The sequence below is a fragment of the Chiloscyllium punctatum genome, chromosome 10, assembly GCF_047496795.1.
Source record: "Chiloscyllium punctatum isolate Juve2018m chromosome 10, sChiPun1.3, whole genome shotgun sequence".
Lineage (NCBI taxonomy): Eukaryota > Metazoa > Chordata > Chondrichthyes > Orectolobiformes > Hemiscylliidae > Chiloscyllium > Chiloscyllium punctatum.
In genome coordinates, this window is record NC_092748.1 from 47,614,130 (window position 1) to 47,641,588 (window position 27,459).

Below are 27,459 nucleotides of genomic sequence, written 5' to 3' on the forward strand. Positions count from 1 at the left end.
TGCACATCAGGGGGCTCAAACCTCCTTTTGAGTTTCTTTTGAAATATTTTAGCCTGAGGTTGACGAGAACCTCCAGCGAATGCCAAACAGATGTCATGTACTACAAGTTCAGCATAACCTCATTGCTGTTGTACTCTGTGACCCTGTTAGTAAAACCTAGGATGCTGTATGGTTTATTAACTGATGTCCATCTGGCCTGCCACTTTGATGTATGCACATGTATCTGCTCCTCTTAAGTATTGATCCCCTTTAATTTATATTGGCTGTTAATGTTCTTCCTACCAAAAATGCATCACCTCACGCATTGCTGCATGGAACTTTACCTGCCACTTACCTGCCCACTCAACCAACTTGTCTGTATTCTTTTGGAGTTCTACACTGTCCTCTTCACAGTTTAGTGCTTCCACATTTTGTCATTTGCAAACTTTGAAATTGACCTCTGTACACTAAGATCAAATTGTTACTATATATCAGGAAAAGCAAAGCTTGCAGGTCCAATGCCTGCCATTGATGCATAGGCTAATGACAATTTTGATGGAATGTACACTGCACAGTTATCACAGAAATCGAAACACCTTCACATCTGAGAGCGATGTTGTGGTCTTTGTGGCACTGCTATTAAAAGTTATTAGATTGAGATCAGATCCAGTGGCCCAAAGCTGGGCATCCATGAGGCACTGACATCAGCAACAGAATGATATTTTACTGCAGGCTCAAGAATTTCAGTATTCTTTGTATTATATAAAAAAACAAGTTTGGGAGGGTCCATCACAAAATCAAACCATATCTAGACATGAAACCTGGCATTTTGTAAGAAAATTTGCTATCTTAAATGGCCAGAACTAGGAGATTGATTAAGCACATTCAAGCTCAACATGTGATATTGTTTTCCTTCAGTGTAATACACTAAGGAAAATAATCAGTGCACCTGAGTTAAGTGAAATAGGTTTAGATTATAACTGCTGCGCGATATATTTACTTATTTGTACAGTAAATTATTAAGTTCAATTATCTCATTACAGCTTAGTGTTTTCATTCAGCCTTTGTTTAATATCATCCTTCTTAGCATGTGGGCATAATTGGCTAGGCTGCCATTAATTGCACATTCATAATTACCTTTGATTATGTGTGGGGGGACACCTTGCTAAACCGATGGGTAGTACAGTGCACAATATTGATCACCTTACTGACTGAAGGATGTAAATGCATTTGGAAGCAGTTCAGAGAAGGAGAAAAAGACTACTCATTGAAATAGGAGTGTGGTCTTATAAGGAAAGATAGAACAAGCTAGGCTTGCATCCACCGTAGAGTTGTCCTGATCAAAACAAACAGATCTTGAGAGGTCTTGATGTGGAGAGGTTATTTTTTCTATGGAAACATTCAGAACTACGGTTCCCTTTTAAAAATCAGTGGTTGCCCATTTGAGAGAGGTGACCCAGCATTTTTTCTGAGGGCTATGAACCCTTGGAACTCTGCTTCCACCATCTTTTCTGGAGGAAAATCCTGGAATAATTTTAAACTTGCAGCTGGATGAATGGTTATAAGGGACAGGTGAGAATGTGAATTTGAGGTTACAATCCGATCATACAAGGTCTTAATGAATAGTGAAGCAGACCTGAAAGGCTAATTCATCCAAATTTACATATACATAAGTAATGGAGTAGCAATGTTGCATGTTGTGAGGCCCCATGAAATGGCAGTGTGGTTGCAAAGTGAGTAGAGGTGTCTGTGGGCAGGTGGATTAAGGAAGAGATAGGAAGGCCATGAACTCAGGGCAAAGTGTAAGGAATTGCGATGGAACCTGAAATCATCCGGGATGAGATCTCCCCATAGCATCTACTTCAGGGGAAAGCAGTTATTGCATAAGAACTGCACTACCATGCTTTGGCAGTGCAAGCCATGAAAGATATAGTCTCAAGGTGGAGGACTTATTGAGCAGGAAGGTGCCAGTAAGAAACATCTTTGTGAGGTGTCTGTCATGGCCGTAATGTTAATGCATTTTTCATTTGATAACCAGCTCGTGGATCTTGAGGCTTTGTTGGATGATGGTATGTTGGTTTTCATCACAATGGGCTGGATTTTCTGACGATCAGTAATCACTGGTCATATTGCTACTACATTCAGACTTGTATGTGAAGAAAAGTCTTCATGTTTCGAGCAGGAGATTCAAGTCATTGCTCCTGCATGAATTCAGAGCATGCCTTCAATCCAAATATGTGCTCACAGTGCTAAATAGTTTGTCAGGTAAGCAATACTGACTGTTTCATAGCAGGGGTTGCTGTGTTTCTTGTCTTTGCTGCTGAACATTTCAGACCCTTAGCCACCTCTTGAAAGGGTAACTACAAAATTAGGGTGTCCGGTGGGTAAGCTGCCATGGTGCAACATAGAAAGGGCGTCATGTACGTGAGTGTGTAGGCTAAGTTGCGGAGGATTAATATTGGGATGTTAACGTCTGGAGGTTGTACAGTTTGGAGTAAGTTGGAATTCCGTTTGATATTTGTCCAGACATTGGACTAGTTCTTAATTGTCTAACTTTTCCTGAGTAACTCTTAAACTGCCCCATTCTGTGATCAAATAAACACTTTAGGTGAGCTGCAGCTGCAGGAGAATTGCCCATCAGTACCTTCAATTTCCCAGGCCGTTCCCTATATGAGTCTGCTATATGAGGAATCCTACAGGGTCTTTACCCACTGCAGAAATGACTATGGTTATTGGAAAGTCTGGGCCTTGAGTTGTTACATACTTTTGTTGAGGTAGCTACGATGATGCCATTGTGTCAACATTGGTTTGTGGTGATTTTGGCAAGTGAGCACATGATCCATGATTTGACAGTAAATCACATTTGAAAGCATAGGATTGTAAGCTCGAGTGTTATAAGTCAATTTGTATTCATTTCAACTTAAACTACGAGCAAGTCTTTGAAGAATGGATATTTCTGTGTCCTGTTAGTTTCTAAATTGTTATGCCTTTCCTTGCAATCATTTCAATTTTATGTTCTTGGAATGTTGTCACTCGGCTGAAAATTAGAGTTTAGTCATACGCAGGCATGTCTTGTTTTCCATTAAAACTATTGGACTAATGTACTTACGATTTTTTTTCAGCTTTCTCAAGACCATTTGTTTAACAGTTGAACAAATGTTTTTCAATGTAGTTTTATATTTTATGTCTTGCTAGTGGTGTAGAAGGGAAAGAGATGCTAAGTACACATGTAAACTTTGCCAAATTAATTTACGATTTCAGAAAGGATCTTTTGCTGGAATTGCAAAGCCACAGTTAGAATAGGAAAATGCAGGATGCTTATGAGAATCACTTCATAGCTAAAGATGTATCTGTGGGAAACGGGATACAATTTTCCTACCATCGGTGCTTATTCTAGGGGAATTTGGAGCTATTCAATAAAAACCTGTTGTATCTGAGCAGAAATAGGTATTTAAACTAGAAAAGAATGTAATTGGAAAAATAAAACTGATAAGGATTAGTCAAAGTAAATTAGGATAATCCCATAGAAAACCATTAAACAAGATGAGATAACGTTAAATTATTACATTAATCTGTGAAATAAAGTGGATATGACTTCAGTATAAAAAGCGGATTGAATGATTTTTCCAGGAATAAGTAACTGTCTACGAAATAAATATAAGAGTTTTGGAAGTAAGATGAGGGAACTGGGAACAATTATTTTCATATTGGTGTTAACAGTTTTAACACAAACTTGGCAGCAAACTGGTCAAACATGAAACCTTGACATTCTTTTTTCATAATCCCTGATATGGCCTCCTTTTAAATTTGATATAACCTAATTCTCATGAAGTGACATAGTAATTTTCTGAACCACTGAAATCTGAGTTGAAGTATGCATATTTAGGATTAGGGAGGTTATGCTGGCACTGTATAAAACACTAGTTGGGCCACAGCTGGAATTTTAAGAGCAGCTCTGAAATCGACATTATAGGAGGGATGTGACAGCACTGAAGAGAGTGCAGAGGACCAATATGTTGCTTGGGCTGGTGGATTTTAGTTATAAAAAGAGATTCACAAGCTAAGGTTGTTTTCCTTTTAAGGAAATTGAGGGGCATACACAGCAGAACTACTTCTCCCCCTTTTGGTGGAGGGATCAGTGACTAGGTGGCATAGATTTAAGGTAAGGAGCAGGAGGCTGAGAGCAGATGTAAGGAACACGTTTTTCTGAGGGTGTTGGAGGTCTGTAACTCTCTACCTGAAAGGGTGATAGAGGCAGAAGCCTTCATAGCATTTAGGTATTTTTGATGTACACTTGCGATACCAAGACTGGATGCTGCCTGAACTGCTGTGCTCGTCCAGCACCACTAATCCAGAATCTGGTTTCCAGCATCTGCAGTCATTGTTTTTACCAAGACATACAAGGCTAATGAGCCAAATGAGAGAATGGGATCTGAATATTAGTTGTGGCTGTTTTAGACTGGTGCATACTCAAGCTGAAAAGCCTTTTTGTGTACTGTAGATGTGTGCTACTCAATGACATAAGTCACACAACATCAGGTTATAGTCCAATAGGTTTCTTTGGAAGCACTAGCTTTCGGAGCACTGCTCATTCATCAGGTGGTTGTGGAGAATAAGATCGTAAGACACAGAATTTATAGCAAAAGTCTACAGTGTGATGTAACTGAAATGATATATTGAAAAAAGACCTGATACCAACATGGTCATTCTAAAAAATGAGACATAACAAACTATCCAGGTCTTTTTGGAGATGGAGTAGCAGCATTAGTAAAACAGTGAAACATGCTTTAGATGTGGCTGATTATAAAACAAAGAAGGGACATGAATACGTTGGCATTTTAGAAAACTGATTGTTATACCAGTAATGCTGACCTTACATTTAGGCAAAGGAAATGGGAAAGATGTACAGCCATATTGAAGAGGGGAATGGAAGTAACTAAATTACTATTCTGTAAGACTTTAATTGTCCAATTATCATTTGGGACAGAACATGACAAGGTGGAATTCATAAAATATACATGGGAGTTTTTCCTTCATGAACTAACACCACCACCTCACCATTCTACATTTCCTGTGTCCTTTCATTTACCCTTAATATTTACTTCCCAGCTTTGGTCTCCCTAATAGCCATAACATCACCCATTAACATTTTTTGTGCTATGAATTTATTTATTTTATTCTCAATGTTATATGCAAGTAAAGAGCCATTAATTTTGCTTTTTTAATATTAAAATTCAGCAGTTATTTTCTACGTCATAGTCCTAGAGTTGTATAGTATGGAAACAGACCTTTCGTCCATGTAGACCAGATATCCTAATTAAATCTAGTCCCATTTGCTAGCATTTGGCTCCTATTCCTGCAAGCCCTTCCTAATCAAAAACCATCCAGATGTCTTTTACTGTTATAATTGTTCCAGCCTCCACCACTTCCTCTGGCAGCTCATTCCATACGCACACCACCCTCTGTTTAAAAAAAGTAGTCCCTTAGGTCCCTTTTAAATCTTCCCCTCACACCTTAACCTATGCCCTCTAGTTTTGGAGTCCCCCACCCTTGAGAAACGACCTTGGCTACTCACCCTATCCATGCCTCTCAGGATTTTATAAATCTCTGTAAGGTCACCCCCTCAGCCTCTGACGCTCCAGGGAACAAAAACCCAGCTTATTCAGCCTCTCCCTATAGCTCAAACCCTCAGTCCTGACAAAATCCTTGTAAATCTTTTCTGAACCCTTTCAAGTTCTACAACATCTTTCCGATAGGAAGGAGACCTGAATTGCATGCAATATCCCAACAGTGGTCGAACCAATGTCCAGTACAGCCACAACATGACCTCCCAACTCCTGTACTCAATACTCTGACCAATAAAGGAAAGCATACAAAATGCCACCTTCACTATCCTGTCTACCTGCGACTCCACTTTCAAGGAGCTATGAACCTGCACTCCAAGGTCTCTTTGTTCAGCAACACTATCTAGGACCTTACCATAAAGTGTATAAGTCCTGCTAAGATTTGCTTTCCCAAAATGCAGCACCTTGCATTTATCTGAATTAAATTCCATCTGTCACTCCTCGGCCCATTTGCCCATCTGTTTAAGTCCTTTTATATTCTGACGTGATCTTTGCTGTCAACTACACCTCCAATTTTGGTTTCATCTTTAAAACTTGCTAACCATACTTCTTATATTCTCATCCAAATCATTTTATATAAATGACGGAAAGCAGTGGACCCAGCACCAATCCTTGTGGCACACCGCTGGTCACAGGCCTCCAGTCTGAAAAACAACCCTCCACCACCATCTTCTACCTTTGTCTTCTAACTTTGAGCCAGTTCTGTATCCAAATGGCTCGTTCTCCCTGTATTTCATGTGATCTAACCTTACGAACCAATGACCATGAGGAACCTTGTCAAGCACTTTATCGAAGTCCATATGGATCACATCCGCCACTCTGCCCTCATCAATCCTCTTTGTTACTTCTTCAAAAAACTCAATCAAGTTGTGAGACACGATTTCCCACACACACAAAGCCATGTTGACTATCCCTAATCAGTCCTTGCCTTTTCAAATACATGTAAATCCTGTCTCTCAGGATTCCCTCCAACATCTTGCCCAGCACAGGCAGGCTAACTGATCTATTGTTCCCTGGCTTGTCCTTACCACTCTTCTGAAATAGTGGCACCACATTAGCCAACCTCCAGTCTTCCGGCACCTCACTTGTGACTATTAGTTATGCAAATATCTCAGCAATGGGCCCAGCAATCACTTCCCCACAGAGCGCCAGGTACACCTGATCAGGTCCTGGGGATTTACCTACCTTGCTGTGTTGTCTTTCATATTAATGAGGATATGCATCAGAGGTGGTTGAGAACAAGATGAGCAGTATTGTATTGAAGAAAAGGATAATTTTTATTGTTAAGCTATTGGGAAGTGCCAGTGCGTAATCAAATAAACCATTAGAGCCTAAGGGAGGTGACATCGGAAATTGATTCTGTAGAAGTCAGGTTTCTATTGAATCTACTTATTTGCTGTGAAAGAGTGGAGAGTCATATTTTTTGATACTGTAGTACCTATTTTTAAAAAGGCAGACAGAGAATGCAGCTGACTAACTCCAGATCAGTTAGATTAACAGTTGTAAGGAAACTATTTCGTTCAAATAATTGAGTATTTGGTAAATTGATTAAATGCCTTTCCTCTGGGGTTGGGAGTTTTTAAAGTCTGTTCAGGAGACTGCACAAGCACACGGTGTGCGAGACCCTGCCCCTAACCCCGTCTAAGACCGCTGCCCCCCTATCCACACACACCCCCCCTCCCCCTCCCCCGGAGCAGCCAGACTCTTTTTATTTCAAAAATATACTTTATTCATAAAGTAATTTGATGGTCTGTACGGTTGGTCATGCCATATATACATAAACATTTGCATGCAGAAATCAGAATTTATCATTTTTATATACAGGTCAGTACATTTATCAATCATATATCCATATGTTTAGCTGAGGTGTCAGCAGAGCCCAAATGACTGTGTAAGCCCCCTGTTCTTCTCAGACAGGCAGATGTTACACGGTGGTCTTTCCCCACCACGTCTTGGCGGCAGCTGCCCCAAACTTCAGCGTGTCCCTCATCACGTAGTCCTGGACCTTGGAATGTGCCAATCTGCAACACTCAGTCGGGGTCAACTCCTTCAGGTGGAAGATCAACAGGTTTCAGACCACCCAGAGAGCGTCCTTCACCGAGTTGATGATCCTCCAGGCATAGTTGATGTTTGTCTCGTTGTGCGTCCTGGGGAACAGGCCGTAGAGCATGGAGTACCGTGTCACGGCGCTGCTTGGGGCAAACCTCGACAAACACTACTGCATTCCTCTCCAGACTTCTTCTGCGTAGGCACATTCCAGAAGGAGGTGCGTGACAGTATCGTCCTCCCCGCAGCCACTTCAAGGGCAGCATGCAGTGTGGCTGAGAGTCCGGGCATGCATAAAGGATCGCACAGGCAGAGCCATTCTCGCTACCAGCCAAGCCATGTCTTGGTGCTTGTTGGAGAGTTCTGGCGATGAGGCATTCTGCCAAATGGCTTTGACAGTCTGCTCAGGGAACCGCTCGATAGGATCCGCCCTCTCCTTTTCCCGAAGGGTCTCAAGGACACTATGTGCTGACCACTTCCTGATGGACTTGTGGTCAAAGAATTTTTTCTTCATAAACTTCTCCATGAAGGACAGGCGACACGGAACGGTCCAACTACTCGGAGCATTTCGTGGCAGCGCGGCCAGGCCCATCCTTCGCAACACCGGGGACAGGTAGAACTTCAGTATGAAGTGACACTTGGTGTTTGTGTACCGGGGATCCACGCACAGCTTTATGCAACCACACACAAAGATCTATATACATCGTGTCCCTTTGGACCCGGTCCATCTTTGATCTTTATATAAACTGGAAGATGGCCCGGGTGACTGCAGCGGCACAGGTTCTGGGAATAGGCCAGATCTGTGCCACGTATAACAGCAATGACAGTGCCTCACACCTGATGACCAGGTTTTTTCCTGCAATGGAGAGAGACCGTAGCTTCCATCTGCCCAGTTTCTGCCTCACTTTGCTGATACGCTCCTCCCAAGACTTGGCGCACGCCCCAGCTCCTCTTCCCCCCCACCACCACCAAAAAAAAAACAAAATACCCAGCACCTTCAGGTGGTCGGTCCTGACGGTGAAGGGGATCGAGGGTTGGTCGGCCTAGTTCTCGAAGAGCATGGCTGCACTCTTGCCTTGGTTTACCTTGGCCCCCATGGCCAATTCAAACTGGTCACATATGCACATGAGTCTGTGCACGGACAACGGATCTGAGCAGAAAATGGCGACGTCATCCATGTGCAAGGAGGCCTTAACCTGCAGGCCCCCACTGCCAGGAATAGTCACTCCTCTCCGGCTCGCATCCTTCCTGATGGACTCAGCAAATGGCTCTATGCAGCACACAAACAAGGCAGGAGAGAGAGAGGCCTGACTTCAGATCTGACTGGAAAGCTATCTGATTCCCACCCATTGATTGCGACTGCACTGACAATGTTGGTGTAGAGCAGCCTGATCCAATTGCTCTGGGGTCAGTGATTCACCCTGATCAAATCTGTGCTGTACTGGTCAGGAAGATCGCTGAGAGTCTCGCACTCCTCAGGGATACGATCGCCTATGTGCAGGACAGAGGGTCGGACACCTGCCTGATCAGCCTGGACCAGGAGAAAGCCTTTGACAGGATATCACACAGGTATATGAGAGATTTACCCCCCCCCACCCCCACCCCCCACCCCCGAGCAGCCAGACAGGACACCAATTACAAAAAGGCTGCTGCTGCCTTTGTGGGATAAGTCTCCAAGTATCGCGCACGCAGCCCCACACACACAACTTTTTCCTGCAACGTTTTGACAGGTTCCACATTTGCCCTGTATAGAACAATGTTGGCGAGATTATCTGGGGAAGGGGGGGGTTTAGGGTATACCCCTCTGTAGAACTTCAGGGAAAGTGTCGGGGGAGGGGTAGAGAGAGAGGGCGGGAGTCATTTGGAGATGGTGCCTGTTTAATCACTGTAAACAAAATCACTGTTGGAAACACATCTTTGATGTAATGTTTCTGTCGGGACCTCAATCTCCTTCGGATAATCTGATATTTGGATAATCGAGGTTCCTCTGTACTTGATTTGGTACTCGACACTGAAAGAAAATGTGGCTTATTTCAAATTAAAATAGCTGCTAAGAGTTGATGTGCAAGAATTTTTAGAGTATATCATGCATTTGTGAATTTAGCATGTAGGTCTTGTATTGAGCATTATTTTCATTATAGAGAAGTCAGCTCTATTTTGAGGGAAACAAAGCTAGGTTCCAAATTGTAATGTTTCTGCAGAATACACAACTTACATGTGGTTCTTGATTTATGAACACCCAACTTATGAGTGCTTATGTTACAAATGAGATTCAAAGATTTGAAGTGAACGTTTGCTCATACTTAGGAAAGGCTATTTTATATTGTACTATATTGTGTTCTGGTTTGTGCACAAATAGATTTGCGAACATAGTCGAGAACCAAACCCATTTGTAACCCAGGAATTGCCTGTAATGAATCCAGACTATTTTGTTACTATCCTCGCAAGGTCAGTGCAATATAGTTCATCAGTTAGTGTTAACTTCAAAAACAGCTCCCCTGTCAATGGAAGTTTTTTTTTAAAAAGAACCTGTCCTTGGGTCAGTTACAAAGGAGATTTAGCAGAGTGGTTTCAGGATGAGGATACTTATAGTTATAAGATTAGGTTGTAGAAGCTGGGTAGTTCTCCATGGAGGAATGGAGATTTAAAGATTTGATCGAGGTGGATTAGATTATGACTGGTTTAGATAAGATATTTTAAAAATTGTATCCGTTAGCTCATAATATATGATCTGGGGTACACCAATATAAGGTTTAGGGCAAGAGTTATGGGATGGATATGGTGCAGGCAAAATTGGAAAAAACCTTGCACATCATATGCTAATGACCTGGGAAATGTGGCTTTTGGATGTAGAGGAATTACATCTGGTAAATATATTGGACAGGTACTTGAGCAAGATTAGTGTACAGGATTAGAAAGTGAATGGGACTGAAGTTCAAGTTTTGCGTGAGGATTTGTAGCTCAGGTGCCAGCTGTTATAGTTGTGGATATGTTCACCAAGCTGGGAGGTTGATTTGCAGACATTTTATTCCTTGTGAAGGTGACAACTTCAGTGCTTTGGAGCCTCCTATGAAAGGCTCCTGTACCGTCTTCTAGAATTTATTTGGTTCCGTTCCTTCTACTTCCAGTTGCTGATTCCAGTTTGTTGTACTGGCCAGTATATTGGGTCCAGGTCGGTGTGTTTTTTGATGGAATCAGTGGATGAGTGCCATGCTTCTAGAAATTCTCTGGCTGTCCTCTGTTTGGTTTGTTCTATGATTATTGTGTTGTCCCAATCGAATTTGTGGTCCTTGTCATCTGTGTATGTGGCTACAGGAGGTTCAAAAGCACTGAAGATGTCGTCTAGAGAGGGGACGAAACACCTGCAAATCACTTCCCAGCTCAGGACTGAAGTGCGTGAAACTAGTTTGTTTAATTTGAGATTAGTGTTGGTCTTTTAAATATAACCAGTGAACTGTAAATGGGCTATTGAACTGAACTGGAATTCTTCTGTTACTTTGTGAAATGAGAATGTTGAGATAACAAAAATTAGCTGGGTTGGGTCGTGTTAGAATAGAATGCTATGCCTATTGATTAGAAATAAGTTCAAAGTATTAGATAATCAGTAAACATCCCATGTTAAAGAATAAATACAGGGCAACAAACAGTGTGTGGCTTGACCTTCTGGATGGCGTTTGGTACTTTACGTTGCCATTATATGTAATGTTGCTGTGGGAGTTTCAGCAGCAGCTTCAACACTGCATCTTTGAGGAAAGTGTATTTTCAACACAGTTTGGGAAATTGAGAAAAAGCTGGTAAGATCCGGAATAAAGATTGAATGCGTGATGAGCCATCCTCACTAATCCACATGCAACACTAGTTTTAAAGAACACGACTAATTATAAGTTTTTCTCCCTATTAAGTTAGGCTTTTTTGTTTCAGTGTACGAAAGTTGCTTTATTGTTTGAAGAGTAAAGCTCTAATAAATGAGACTTTTCAGCAACATCTGGAAATAACTTGTCCTCATTGAATTAATTTAATTTACAGTTTCAAGTTCAGAGGCCTCAAATATTACCAAGTGGCGATTAATTCAAGATTTTAAGATAGTTCAGTACATGCAGGGAGGTATCTTGAAGGTTTTTGTTGTCTTAAGACATTGGCCTTTGATGTCTGTGTGTTTTAATTACTGTGACCATGTGAGTATTTCACAGCAAAATATATTGCAAGCGGACTCTACACATCTTAAGTTGCACTGACTTGCACGTTGATGTGCAATAGTGAAGTAATAATTGATTTAGAAAGATTTGAGCTACTTAGTCTGGATTACAATCAACTTGTACGAGCCTATTTATTAATGTTGCTGCCGTTATCAAGAGGAGTTGGCTGATATCCTCTTGATATCTCAAAGCGGGATGGTATGGAGAATTTTATCTATATTGTGAAGTAATTACAAATGACTTGAATTCACTTATGACGTACTAATCCATTCATAGCCTAAATAATACTATACTAAATCATATCCAAAGTATTACAGCTAAATCTGGGAGACTTCATTACATCCTTGAAGTAAGTCTAAAATAAAAAAAGTCTTGTCTGTGGCTGTTCCCGGAGTGTTTTAAAAATAGATTTTCCAACAGCTTCCTCATCACAGTTTGTATGCTATCTTTCCCTGTTTTTTGCTAAACATTGAAAAGAAATCTCATGGGTAAATGTACTTTTCCATTTTCAGCAGGAAAACAAGTGAAATGACAGACTGTGATTGACTGCCTGAATCTTTCATTTCATTCAAGTATTTGAGAAATAACATTTGTGTCTTTCAATTTCAATTCATCTGCTACTTTGTGTTGGACAGAAGGATGCTGTGGTCAGTTGAGATATTTAGAAGATCAGTTGCAGTCATTGCATTATTTTCTAGAGTTTAACTCTAGAGTCCCTTTATGTTACTGGAAACAGTATGTAACTGTACTTTATCAATATTTTGAATGATGTGTTCCGTCTGATTTTTAATCTGCAGGTTGTCCACTGCAAAACCATAGTGTCAATCAACATGCATTAATATGCCTATAAAACCTACAATCTGTGCCGCTAATGTTCCTGAGAAATTTCAGAATCTCAATTATATAATAGAACTTGATTTAGCTACTCATTAAGTGACTTGTCTATACTGATGCAGAGTTTCTACCAAAGTATCAAATCCAGTACTTTTAGAATTGTACACTACTTTAATATTATTCAGTAAAATATGGTTTTATTGAGCAATCAGAGTTTTAAAGATTTCCATTAACTTGAAGTACATTATTATAAAAAAAAGTCATGTTGTAATCACTTATGTTAAAGACAACTTATGATCAATAAGTCATATATTTTCCAGTATGCGTATGCTAGTTTGTGACATGTATATGTTCACTAACTAAAATTTGATGGTAACTGTTCCTTTCCTTACGCCTTATTGGGATTTCATGTGCTTGCTATATGCTGAGTAATTTAGAGGAAATCCTAATTTCACCATGTCCCCACAATAAATGAACATATTATAGGTTTCCTTAATTTGCACTTTGCCTTGAATCCCAATGGGCTTTTATTTTTATAACCTATTTGTGACTTATGGGACTTATCATCTGCTTTGGTGAAATCCATCTGGCATTGGTGTTGCAATAATGATGATGTAATACTTGAGAAAGATTTGAGCTAATTACTGTCTGGGTTACCAGCAATTTATGCTAGCCTATTTATTAGCATTGCTACTGTTACTGATACACCTATTATGTAAAAATTATCAAGAGTGTAATATTCTCAGAAAGCAGGATGATATGGAAAATTTTTATCCCTGTTTTAATGTCATTATGTAATTACAAATTAGTTAAATTCACTTTTGAAATAGTGATCTATTCACACCCTAAATAATACTATACTAACAATATCAAAAGTATTATAGCTGAATATGGGAGACCTCATTGGACTTTCGAAGTAGCCTAAAATATAAAATGCACTACCCCCATTTGTCCTCCTTACGACTGATTTTTGAGAAGCAATATTGATCAGATGTGATCTTTCATTCATCAATTTGTGTTGACTATCTTTCATTAATCTTTCTAGATGAAAATTTATCCTGCCCCTCAATTTTTTCCACTACCAAGATTAGACAGATTCTTAAGCAATCATACAAATGTTTATTGTACCCCAGTGGTTGACACCACATGTGTAGCCAGATAGGACCAGAAAATGTTGGTCTGAGACTCCAGTGTCTCTTCTCTTGATTCCCTTAACAAGCTACAGTGAATTTCATCCTGCCCTGGGAATTTATCCACTTTTAGAAATGTTCAATCCTTTTGTATCTTCTGCCTCCTGATGTCCATTTCATCGAATGTTTTACAGTCTTTGTCCTTGATTGTCTGTGTTGTCCCTCTATTTTGTGAAAACAGACACAAGCATTCATTAACAATCATATCAACTTACTGTATCTCCACACATAGGACTGATTAGGGACTATAATAGTAACATTTCTTTTCTTTAATTATCCATTTGCAGTTGTTATATTTTTAAAACATCTTTTGGGTTTCCTTTATTTCGCTTGCCACAATTATTCATGCCCTCTCTTTGCTTTCTGAATTTCCTTGACACTTTTTACAATCTGGGTTTTAAACATCGTTAGCCTTCTTTATATTCTCCTTTTAAGCGACGATGTGCCTGTGGATTTAGTCCCACTTCTTGTTCTGAATCTTCACCATCTCTCCTTGAGTACCCCTCATTGATCTGACACTGATTTATCTTTAACAAACTGTTTCCAGTCCACTTGACTAAATCACTTTCTGGTTTTGGTAAAGTTAGCTTTCCCCACTAAGAAATTTTATTAATAGCACGGAACTTTAGCATTATTTAAAAGGAGACTAGAAATTGATGCTTTTAATCTTTTCATTGTCAAATCTAAGATACACAAAACAGACTTAATAGGTTTAAATAAATGTTCACTGTACAGAATGAAGGATTCCTTCACATTTGCTAAAATCATACACCACTACATACTGAAAGTAATAGCAAGTCTGTATTCTGTTTCAACATGATCAACTTATTTGCCAGCTCATCACTCAAATAAGCCATTGACATCTGCACTTTTGACATTATTTTGTGGCAACCTAAGTGCACCACCTGTATCTGAATATGTTCATCAAACTCATGAACCTTTTGGTACATTTGCAATATTTTGGTCTGCAGCTACACTAAAGAATTTCTTGACGGTTAAATAGACTCGATCCTTTACTCAAATTCACCATTAGAATGGAACAGTCAGTTCAATTCCTTAACATATTAGTGAAATCAGAAAATTCTTAGCTTTTATCTACTGAATTGACTACTGATTGATGTACATATTGGGATTTCTACAATTCCACAAATTCCAAGATCAATCTCACTGGCAACCCCCAAGAATAGGACTCCAGCCATCTGCTGACTGTAAACCTGATACTGAGATTGGGCATATCAAAACTATCTTGTGTAATAACAGGTATGCTGAAATCCATCATTTGTATAGTCAGCGTGACTAAGGGGAAGCGTAGGCAGGGATCAAAGGAGGAACGCAGAGGGACTGGTGGTCTTAAGGTGTTTTAATGTAAGAAGTACAGTAGGTAAGGCAGATGAACTGAGAGCTTGGATTAGTCACTGGGAATAACTATTACTATCACTGAGATTTATTTGAGGGAAAGGCATGATTGGCAACTAAATATCCCAGGATAACAATGCTTCAGGTGGGATGGAGAGGGAGGTGAAAGGGGTGGAGGAGTTGCATTACTGGTCAGAGAGGATATCTCAGCTATGCTGAAGGAGGGCAGTATTGAAGACTTGAGCAGTGAGGCAATATGGGCAGAGCTCAGAAATAGGAAGGGTGCTGTGGCAATGTTGGGATTGCACTACAGGCTTTCCAACAGCGAACATGAGATAGATGTATAAATACATCTTTCCATGATTTCCCTATATATGAGCAAAAGGGTGGTGGTGATAGAAGGTTTTAATTTTCCCAAAATTGACTAGGATTCACTTAGTGTTAGAGGTGTGGATGGAGCAGAACTTGTAAGGAGCATCCAAGAGTGTTTTCTCGATCAGTATGTAAATAGTCCAACCTGGGAATGGGCCGTACTGGACCTGGTGTTGGGAAATGAACCTGGCCAGGTGTTTGACGTTTCAGTAGGGGATTACTTTGGGAATAGTGATCACAGTTCCATAAGGTTTAGAATGCTCATGGACAAAGATGAGAGTGGTCCTAAAGGAAGAGTGCTAAATTGGGGGAAGGCCAACTATACCAAAATTTGGCAGATGTTGGGGTTGTAGATTGGGAGCAGCTGTTTGAAGGGAAATCCACATTTGATATGTGGAAGGCTTTTAAAGAGAGGCTGATTATAGTTCAGGCGAGGTATATTCCTATGAAAATGAGGGATAGAAATGGCAGGATTAGGGAACCATGGATGACAGGTGAAATTGTGAGACTGGCTAAGAGGAAAAAGGATATGTACATAAGGTCTAGGCGACTGAGGACAGACAAAGGTTTGGAAGAATATTGGGAAAGTAGGACCAATCTGAAACAAGGAATTAAGAGGGCTAAATGGGGACCTTGAGATATCCTTATAGCACGGTTAAGGGAAACCCTGAAGTCTTCTATTCATATGTAAGGAGCAAGAGAGTAACCAGGGAGAGAGGGTTGGGCCACTGAAGGACAAAGGAGGAAAGATATGAGTCAGAGAACGTAGGTGAGACTCTTAATGAGAACTTAGCATCTGTATTCACGGAGGAGAGGGACATGGCGGGATGTTGAGTTTACGGATAGATGTTGGATTACTCTAAAGTTGACATGAGGGCGGAAATGTTGGGTATTCTAAAGGTATTACGGTGGACAGTCTCCAGGTCCGGATGGGATCTATCCCAGGTTACTGAGGGAAATGAGAGAGGAAATAGCTGGGGCTCTGACATATCTTTGCAGCATCCTTGAACACAAGGTCCCAGAGGACTGGAGAATTGCTAATGTTGTCCCCTTGTTTAAGAAGGATAGCAGGGATAATCCAAGTAATTACAGGCCTGTGAACCTGACGTCACTGATAGGACAGCTGCTGGAGAAGATACGGAGGATCTATTCCCATTTGGAAGAAAATGGGCTTATCGGTGATAGGCAGCATTGTTTTGTGCAGCCAAAGTCATGTCTTACAAACCTAATAAAATTCTTTGAAGTGGTGATTGAGGGAATGAGGTGATTGAGGGGATACAGTTAACATTCTCAGGTTAACTGTAACAATTGGTATCAGCCAGATAATATGTTGAAGGTGTTAGCCCCTCTGTGTTCTGTTGTCTGTGCCATAATGTTTAGTCTGATTCTAATCTAAAAAGTGAGTTAACAGTTCCATAGTTACATGGATTCATGCAGTATTTGAGCAAAGTACAATGTTACTCTGTAAGTACAAATTCACCCCACAAACGTGTGTGTGTCTGGAATAGGAGTTTGTGACTGTCTGTCTGTGAGAGTGAGTGTATATGTGTGTGAGTGTAAAGTGGTCTAAGTCTGTGAGAGCGTGCGTGTGTGTGTGTGTGTGTGTATGTGTCTGGAGTGGGGAGTTGTGGGTGTTTGTGAGAGAGACACCCCCCAGTATTTGTACTTGCGGAGTTGCATTGTACTTTGCTCAAACACTGCATGAATCCATGTAAGACTCTGTTAATGCACTTTTTAGATTAGAATCAGTCTAAACGTTATGGCACAGACAGGGATCAGAGGGCTAACGCCTTCAACATCTTAACATCTTATCTGGGCTGACACCAATTGTTACAGTTAACCTGAGAACGTAACTTTTTTAAAAAAGTTTTGTGATTTATATATGAAAGAAGTGAAACAATCATGGTCATTCTAACAGATGAGAGACTTAACAAACAGTCAAGGTATTTTTCAATGTATAATTTCAGTTACATCACAGTAAAGTTTTGCTATAAATTCTGTGTCTTACAATTGTATACTCCACAACCACCTGATGAAGGAGCAGCACTCTGAAAGCTAGTGCTTCCAATTAAACCTGCTGGACTATAACCTGGTGTTGTGTGATTTGTAATTTTAATTTAACCACTCTCTTCTCTTCAAACATTCCATATGCTGCCCTACTGGTCTGGTTCCCAACCCCCTGCCACACTATTTTAACTCTCCCTAGCACACCTTCCTGCCAGGATGTTGGTTCCCCTCCAGTTTAGGCACAACATGTCCTCCTTGTACTGGTCCCACCTGCCCTGAAAGAGATCCCAATGATCCTGATAGGAGTCCATCCCTTCTACACCAGCTCTTTAGCAGCACATTCAATTGTATTACCTTTGTATTTCTGGCCTCACTGGCATGTAGCACTGTGAATAATCTCAACGTTACAGCCGTTTTTTTTAGAATCCCTACTGTGTGGAAACAGGCCATTTGGCCCAACAAGTCCACATCGACCCTCTGAAGAGTAAACCATCCAGACCCATCCCCTTACCCTATTACTCAATATTTACCCTTGACTAATGCACCTAACCTCCACATCCCTGAACACTGGCAATTTAGCATAGTCAATTTGCCTAACCTGTGCGCCTTTGAACTGTGGGAGGAAACCGGAGCACCCGGAGGAAACCGCACAGACATGAGAATGTGCAAACTCCACACACAGTCACCCGAGGCTGGAATTCAACCCAGGTCCCTGGTGCTGTGAGGCAGCAGTGCTAACCACTGAGCCACCATGCCGCCCCCAAGAGACCAAAGAGGTCTTGCTTTTCAACTTCTCACCTAACTCCCTGAGCTCTCTTTGCAAGACAATTTCTCTCTCTGTATATGTCCTGAGTACTAATGTGGACCATAACCTCTGGCTACTCATTTTTTCTCCCCTCAGATTATCTTGTGCCCTCTTAGAGACATCCTTGATCCAGCACCACATAGGCAACACGCTATCATGGACTCTCACTTTTGATTACTGAAACACCTATCTGTGCTCTGAACTATACAGCCCAATATCACTCCACTTGCCTGCACTTGGACCCTCCCTGCTGTACAACAGGGCCAGTCGTGTCACTGATTTGGCTGCTGCTGTTGGTTTCCCTGAGAGGTCACTCCCTCCAGGAGTATCAAAGGCATTATGTTGGAGAGAGAAGTGGCTATAGGGGACCCCTGCACTGCCAGCCCACACTCGCTCATTCGATTAGACTACTTAGTGTGGGAACAGGCCCTTCGACCCAACAAGTCAACACCGACCTGCCGAAGCACAACCCACCCAGACCCATTCCCCTACATTTACCCCTTCACCTAAACAAGATGGGCAATTTAGCATGGCCAATTCACCTAACCTGCACATTTTTGGATTGTGGGAGGAAACCGGAGCACCCAGAGGAAACCCACACAGACACGGGGAGAATGTGCAAACTCCACGCAGTCAGTCGCCTGAGGAAGGAATTGAACCCGGGTCACTGGCGCTGTGAGGCAGCAGTGCTAACCACTGAGCCACCGTCGTCTTTCTGGTAGCCATCTACCTCTCTTCTGTCAGTGTAGCTGTCACCAGTGGAGTGACCAATTAGCTAAACATGCTGTCCACAACATGCTTAGCCTCATGGGTGCTCCATGTGTAGCTGAACACACTTGCCACAGAGATAGTCAGCAAAGACCTTGGAAGTGTCCCTGATTTCCTACATTGCAGGAGGAGCATTCTACAGGGCTGAGTTTACCTGCTCTTTTATATCGTATGAACTGCAGACAACAATTTAAAGGAGGTAAAAGTGAGGACTGCAGATGCTGGAAACCAGAGTTTAGATTAGAGTGGTGCTGGAAAAGCACAGCAGGTCAGGCAGCATCTGAGGAGCAGGAAAATCGGCGGTTTTTTGCCCAAAACGTCGATTTTCCTGTTCCTCGGATGCTGCCTGACCTTGCTGTGCTTTTCAGCAACAACTTAAAGGAATCACTTACACAATCTTACCCAATACTCATCAAAATCCTACTTCCCACTATCGCTGTTTGTTTATTCCTAACAAACTGTAACGACAAAAGTACTTTATTTTCCTCCTGACACTACTCACTTAGTCTCTAAACCAGTCCCTTTCTGACTAACCCTACTTCCCAGGTATTTATCTGGTAGCTACTGTTGCTGTTCATCCCCAGGTTCACTCTGCCGTGCTGTGCTGCTGCCGCTCTCTTTGTGTAGGCGAAAGGAATTTGTACAAACAGTGCAACTTTTTCAATAGAACAGATCATGGAGACGAACTCCCCTGCATCCCAAAGCAAAATGCTGACCAATCTATCTATCTGTCTGATCTGAGTGTTAACTGTTTTGGTCTAATCTCCAAGCCAGTTAAGACCTAACCAGTCAGCACTTGCTTTTCATTACATACGAAATGGCCTAGCTTTTGTATTTTTCCATAAGTTATCTAAACTTGGCAGAGTTAGCATCACTTTCATCAAAAGTGCTATACAACTAGTACTCTTTACCACGAGTGCAGCTTCATTCATTGAAACAAACTGTCTCCCATCTAGAGTCATAGAGATGTACAGCACGGAAACAGAACCTTCAGTCCAACTCGTCCATGCTGACCAGACATCCCAACCCAATCTAGTCCCACCTGCCAACACCGGGCCCATGTCCTTCCAAACCCTTCCTATTCATATATCTATCCAAATGCCTTTTAAATGTTGCAATTGTACCAGCCTCCTCCACTTCCTCTGGCAGCTCATTCCATACACGTACCACTCTGAGTGAAAACGTTGCCCCTTAGGTCTCTCTCATATCTTTCCCCTCTCACCCTAAACCGATGCCCTCTAGTTCTGGACTCCCCCACCCCAGGGAAAAGACTTTGTCCATTTATCCTATCCTTGCCATTCATAATTTTGTAAACCTCTATAAGGTCACCCCTCAGCCTCTGACGCTCCAGGGAAAACTGCCCCAGCCTGTTCAGCCTCTCCCTATAGCTCAAATCCTCCAACCCTGGCAACATCCTTGTAAATCTTTTCTAAACCCTTTCAAGTTTCACAACGCTCTTCCGATAGGAAGAAGACCAGAATTGCACGCAATATTCCAACAATGGCCTAACCAACATCCTGTACAGCCGCAACATGACCTCCCTTTAGTTGGACTTGCTGCCTTTTGGCTGTAAAAGTTGTTTTGAAAGTGTTCTAAGATTTCATCTCTGCCTTTTACACTAATTCTATCCCATTTAATACTAGCATACTGAAATTTCCATGATTACTATACTATCTTTATTAATTTTGTGGTTTGCCTGCACATTTGTTTTTCATGCTCCCTCTGACAGTTTGGGGGACATATTCCCAGGAGTGTGATAGCTCCTTTTTAATTCAGTTGAGCCCATACAATGTCATAGATCATTTCATAATTGTCTTCCAAAGTTAATTATTTCTTGAACAGAGATTGTGCCCCCTCCTTTTTATATCCCTTTTTTTAATGCTAGCAATCTCTTTTTTTTAAATCTGGAGTTGGGTAGCAAAACATTCAAGAAAGTTTGTGTAGTACAGCAATTAAGTGGGGGTTATATTTGAATTCTTCATGAGCCTGGAATGGTACTTCGGCAAATGCAAACAGGACCTAACAGTGCTTTATGTGGACCTTATGATGGTGAATGGCTAGAACCAGTGGTTTCTTATGCATTCACACATCTTGATTGAATGGAGTCAAGTTATATGTTGGTGATGAAAGAGTTCTGATTTTACTGTGACATGAAAGATGGAGACAAGGATGTGTTTGAGCATGTTGGGAGCTCCTGGTCAAGAGCCAAGTCCAGACCATTGAGGGTACTTGGAAGTAAATTGCAGCAGAGACAGTGAAAATATCATTAGGAGGGAAATGTAGATGCAGAGGTAAAGAAGAAACTGATCATTGTCAAAAATGTTGGCTGTAATTAGCACAAAGGGAAGAGTAAGAACATGAGAGCTGTGTAGATGAAGGGATTGTTGTTGGCATCTTCCCCTCTGAAAGATGAGAGACATGCAAATGACAACCATTTTGAGTGATGTGGCTTCATATGATGCAATTTGTTGACGGCTGAAGGGACCAATCCTCGAGAGGCAGGCTCCATGAAACTGCAACATTGTTTGACATTGGCATCTGTGGACCAGCTGCAGTGGCCACTGGTGGTTGTGGTCATGCCAGCCTATGGCAGTGTCAGCACATTACTCTGTCATCAGCTAGTGGCTTCCATGTGTGACAACTGATATTTAAGATCTTCATCTTGCACTTAGCATTGTCATAGTGGAACTTTGGACAGCTTCCCGGTTATCTGACTCTGGCAAGCTTATTCACTCATGGGATGTCGGCATCAACTGGTTGCCTGTCCCTAGTTGCCCTTGGGAAGGTGGTGAGCTGCTGTAGTCCATCTACTGTAGGTTGATCCACAATGCCTTAGGACGGAAATTCCAGGATAAGTCATATGGTAATACTTGGACATGCAGTTGTTTTCCAACTTGTCGAAGCAAACAAAGCAGTGTTGGAGGAGTGCTGACAAACTTGAGACCTCTGCCTTTTGAGAGGATTGTGGCACTTTTCATTGAGTATGTATCCCTGATTGTACGATAGGCAACAAAAGTTGCCTTCTTTATGGCTGTGAATATGGGAGTTTATATGGAAAGAGCGATTTAAGGGAGAAATTCAGAGGAGAGAGCACAATCACCATTGAATGCTTGCAAAATATCAAGTGACTGCTGGCTGAGATAGAAATTGAAAACGGTATGAGTGAGAAATCACTTGATGTGGGGGCTGAGGGAGGGAAACCTCTGCAAGAGAATTGGTACTGTAGGTATACAGCACAGAAGGGGGATTTTGAAAGGTGGTGAGTGGAGTGGAACACGCCAAGAAGCTCAAAGATGAAGATAGTACCAGTGAGGTTGGAGGACATCAGGCCTGTAAATTTGATAATGGCCACCATAGTGGGTAGGGAAGTTGGTGGAATATATGGCCAAGTGAGGAGGTGTCATTTAAGGAGTCAGTGTCATCAAAACCAGAATGCCAATACAGTCAGCCACAGCTCATCAAAAGCAAACACCTTATTTTCATATTAACGGATATTCTGGAAGCTCATGCAGCGAAGAGTGGTGATAAGTCATCCAATTCCAATTTCAGCCCAGTAACGCTTGGTTTAGAATACCATCAATCGATGCAATAGTTTATCAACTGAGAGATGTCTCCATAACACAGCTACCAGTTTCACATTTGAGTAAGTTTTTAAATGCTTGTAGCAAATATGCTTGATGTATTTTTGATTTAAATCTGAGGTAGGATAATGAACATTAGAAATAGGAGCAGCAGTACACTATTCAGCACTTAAAACCTGCTTTGCCATTCAGTAGGGTTGTGGCTGGTCTGTTTGTTTTAAATTCCACATTTCGTCTACTTCAGACAACTTTTGATTACCCTGCCTAACAACAATCTATCTACTTATCTTTTAAAAGTATTTCAAGACTCCTCTACTGCCTTCTAAAGCTCTGTTTGAGCAAAACACCTCTAATTTTCTCTTGAACCCTCATCCATACTTACCTTTGCTATCTCTATACTCGAATATTTCACTACTCCTGGCCAGCTTCTCATGCCAAGCTTTGTAAAGCTAATGTTGACTATTTATGACCTTGCTGCTCAGGTCATTACTTGAACCAAGTTCTGTTGGTCCATAATCCCTGTGCTTGCAGATCTACAGTTGCTCCTGGATAAACAGTGCTACAGTTTTAAGATTCTTATCCTTGTTTTGAAATCTGTCTGTGACCTTACCCCTCTCTGATATTTGCATTCCTCTTTGTGGTGGTGCTTCCAGCTGCTAAAGCCCAAAGCTTTTGGAGATCCCTCTTTGAGGTTCTCTGCCTTTACTTTTATTTTTCCCTAAAAGGTTGTCCTTAACACTTTTTGACCAAGTTTTGCCATCTGCCACAATTTTTTCTTGTATAACAATGTTAAATTGTACTTTACAAAGTGCAGGATATTGTTAAAAAATTTAATTTTCCATTCTCAACATTTTATTGATGCAAATCTTACAATTTTAATTGGTTACTGATTTGTTTAGTTGCACATGTATTAAAAAATGACTGCTGGTGGATGGGGTAAACCTGAATTCCTTTAGCTGAAAGTGCAATTCTCTGTTTCCACAAGATAACAATCTACTTATTTGCAGTTAGTTCAAATCAATGCACATGTGATTGCCATTTGGTCTTGGTGGTCTGATGCTTTATGACCATAATTGCATCCTGTTATGATTCTGAAATGCCTTCAAAGCAAAAATGTTACTTTTGTCTGTGAATGTAGGCAACCTTAGGCAGGCACAAATGTAAGCAGTACGTTTTGTTACAATTTATATACACATCCTTTGAGCAGTGCTGCTGTAAAAGCATGTACAGTTTACATGAAAGCATGACATTACAGATGTCAAACAGCTCTTTTTATGTCAGTATATGAGAAAGAAAATAAAATATAGTGACCATAAACCACATTATTGTTTGTATGAAACTGCATGTTGTAAGTAACTTGTTCATGTTTGTTATTTTGTATAGTCAAATATTTCTTCAATTACAATATTTAAGGACATTTAGTAAGTTGTACCTAAAGTTTAAAATTATATGAAACATTCATGATGAAATCATGATTGAGGTAAAAAAAAATTGCAGGTTTAAGAAACTGTTAATAGTTTTGTTATTGCAATCCATATTAGACACCATTCAGCATTTCAAAAGGATTGCAAATTATTTTATAACTTTTTCCTTTGCAACTTCAAATTTTCTGCCCAGATTCTGTCATTAATTGTATGTAATGCCTTTATAATTCTATGAATGAGGTCTTGCAGACTTCCTCAGATGTCCTTCATGTTGCCTTTGAAGTGATCTTGCATGCACATTCCTGTCTCTGAATCTGTGGACCGAATTATAATAATTTAGCAATCTATCATCCTGTATGGTGCCAAATTAGTATAAATTTCATAAATTTGACGCTCCACGGCAAAACTGAAGTGCATGCAAGTGCATGTCAGGGAGCTTGCTCTTAAAGTTTTACATGGACAGGCAATGATTTGATCTCTCTATGATTCCTTGTCTTGAATCTCTGCACTTTTTCTGTTTACCACATGTCATTAGGCATTTAAAGTATTGTTCCCTAAACTTTGTGCAGACGCATGTCAGATGTTGGAAACTTGTGTTTTACATGTGTTCTCTTTTTCTGTTACAATGCTTCCACAGCAAGGACAAGTTTGGAAGGTTTGCAAAGCTTTTCACCTTCCCTCTGCTATCAGACCAGTCTCATCACCCATGACTTTTCTCTTTGTGATTCACAACGCGTAGGACATTGAATGAGCCATTCAAAGTCATTGAGTAGAAGGCTAGATAAAATTAACTGTTCGGATTCTTGCTTCATACTTTTAGATTGGGTTACACGCTGTATCTGGTTCCTTCTAATTGTCACATGCATATGCTTCTGCATCCCCTTAGGAATGCCACTGAAACCTTTCATTTCAAAACAGCACCCAACAATGAAAGAAAAAAAAACACCTAATTTCTTGATCAGCAAGGAACTTATTTTCCAAGAGGAAAATGTTTGATGATAGAGCAAAACTTAGAAGTGTGCACTGCTTTAAAATGTTCCCCTATTAACATATTTTAGGGTTAAATTGAGCATGTAAAGCATTCACAAAGCAGTGTGAAAGCAATATGATGTATAAGGTTTGAAGTTTGCAATCTGCCAGTTTTGAATAACCTCTTTTAGTCCCTACCTTAGTAGTGCTTAGATTAAATTATGCATTTTTCTTTTTAAGGAGTGAACCAGTTAACTCTCTGCTATACTACTGTGTTCTATAACACTTCTGTAGCACATCTCTTGTTCTCTATCTCCCATTGCATATTTCAGTTGTGACGATCCCTTGCACTTGCCTATTCATTCTGTCACCTGTTCACTGAAAGCGGTCTTAAAATCCTTAGTTTGCTGGTTGACTGCTCAAACATTTAATTGTTTAGTATTAATGGAAGACTCTCCAAGACATTGTAATGTCTTTTTTTTATTCTTTGTTGTAGGCATGTGGGGATCCAAAGGCGAAACCTTCATACTTAATTGACAAAAACTTGGAATCTGCTGTCAAATACATTGTCAAAAAGTTTCCAGTTGTTGATACTCGCAACAACAGTGTAAGTACTGAACAAGTTTGAATGGATTTATAATATAACTTCCATGACTTATGAAATGTTGATGAAAATTGCAATATACCTGAACTTGAATTGACATTTAGATAATTGATTTAAAGTTTTCATAATTAATTTCAAAATGCACTTCAATGTGCAATTTTCTAAGTACACGTAAGTAGGCTTGTTGTTCAAGATTACATTGAGTAATGCTAAGTACCTGATTTCTGATGGTTACTTGATGTACTGAACATGTAGTAGGTTCTGGGTTTCTTTATTCTGTTTAAATTTATTTTTCTTCGTTTCAAAAATGTGACAAAACTCAATTAAACTTTTTTTTTGGAGAAATATTCAGCTGACCTGGTAGCATCAATGGAGAGAGAAACTGAATTAAAATTTTGATTTGAATATAACCTCTTCTTGTCACCTATGTAAACTCTGTCTTTAGAGTTTTGAAGCAGAGTCATGCTTGACTCAAAGCTTCAACTTTGTTTCTCTCCCACAGGTACTACCATAGCTGCTGAGGATTCCAAACATCTGCAGTACTTTGCATTTATTTCAGAATCTTGGATGTTAATTTAAAAGAATTTTTCCATTCCACACCCGATTTCAATTTTATCTTTCTCACTTAATAATCTTGAACAGAATTGCAATTGGAAATTCAAGCCATTGGGTTTAAGTCCCTAAGGCCGTGTAGGATTGTTTTGGACTGAGGAATATATTGTCACCTTTGTGGGTTTGATGGGGTGGGGGACTATGGTAGAGACGGTTGGATCGGTTTAAAATGATTGTTGTCTATTTAGACTGGAACGTTGTTCATCAAGAATCTTACCTTTTATCTTGTAAAAGATTTTTTCTTATGTCACATTTAAAGTATGAAAGATTTGTATTTCATATTTACAGAAAAAATATCTTTGATATATTTAGGGCACCTCAGTATAATTTACAGCTAATTAAAATGACTTGAGTGTTGCAGTTCTAAAATAGGAAATTGGAGTTTATGGGGCTAATAAATTAAGCATTCAATTAGGATGAGCAAATGGACAGAAAACAGTCAAAATTAATGGGTTGTTGTCAGGCCGTAACTAGGTTGGTGTCACAAGGATCATTGCTAGAGCTTCAGCAATTTAAGGAGTGTAATCTGTCCACGTTTGATTATTACAAAGCTACTTCGTAAGTTATGCAAAGGGTTATAGACAGGTTATAAATCAGAAAGAGCAAATGGAATGTAGTGTGAGGATGTTTGGGAGGGAAGAATTGAAATAAAGCAGAGTTTTAAGTGATGAAAGACTGGGAACAATGGCATTCAGAGGTATAAGTTTATTTTTACACAAACCACTAAAAGTTAGCATTCAGGTACAGCAAGAATTATAAAGCTATGAAAGCATTTGTTTTTCTTTCAGAAGAATTGGGTATAGTAGTGAAGAACTTTGACTGCAGCTTTGTAAGGCCTAAATGAGACCGCACTTGAAGTACTGCATATACTTTTGGTTTCTTTCCATCCAGAAGGATGTCCTTGCTATGAACAGGGTGCAGTAGAGGTTCATGAGGTTCAATGTGGGGTTTGTCTTACAGGAAGTGATTTGATAGATTCAGCCCAATAGTCCATTTCATTTCAAATAGTTAGGGTTGGTGTGATTGAATCATAAAATTCTTCAGGGGCTATAGAGAATGCTTCCTCTGACTGAGTAGTGTAGAACTAGGGTC

The 27,459-nt window shown here is 40.4% G+C and overlaps 1 protein-coding gene across 4 annotated transcripts in view; it reads left to right on the forward strand.

Moving 5' to 3' along the window:
• The window catches only part of nckap1 (NCK-associated protein 1), a 209,606-nt gene that overhangs the window by 8,879 nt on the left and 173,268 nt on the right, over window positions 1-27,459 (forward strand). For 2 of the 4 annotated variants that reach the window (XM_072579056.1, XM_072579057.1), the window contains exons 2-3: window positions 24,820-24,837; window positions 25,648-25,758. In XM_072579056.1, the coding sequence (XP_072435157.1) occupies window positions 24,820-24,837; window positions 25,648-25,758 (129 nt within the window). The remainder of the gene's footprint in view (window positions 1-24,819; window positions 24,838-25,647; window positions 25,759-27,459) is intronic. The other 2 variants (XM_072579058.1, XM_072579059.1) reach the window with 1 other exon arrangement.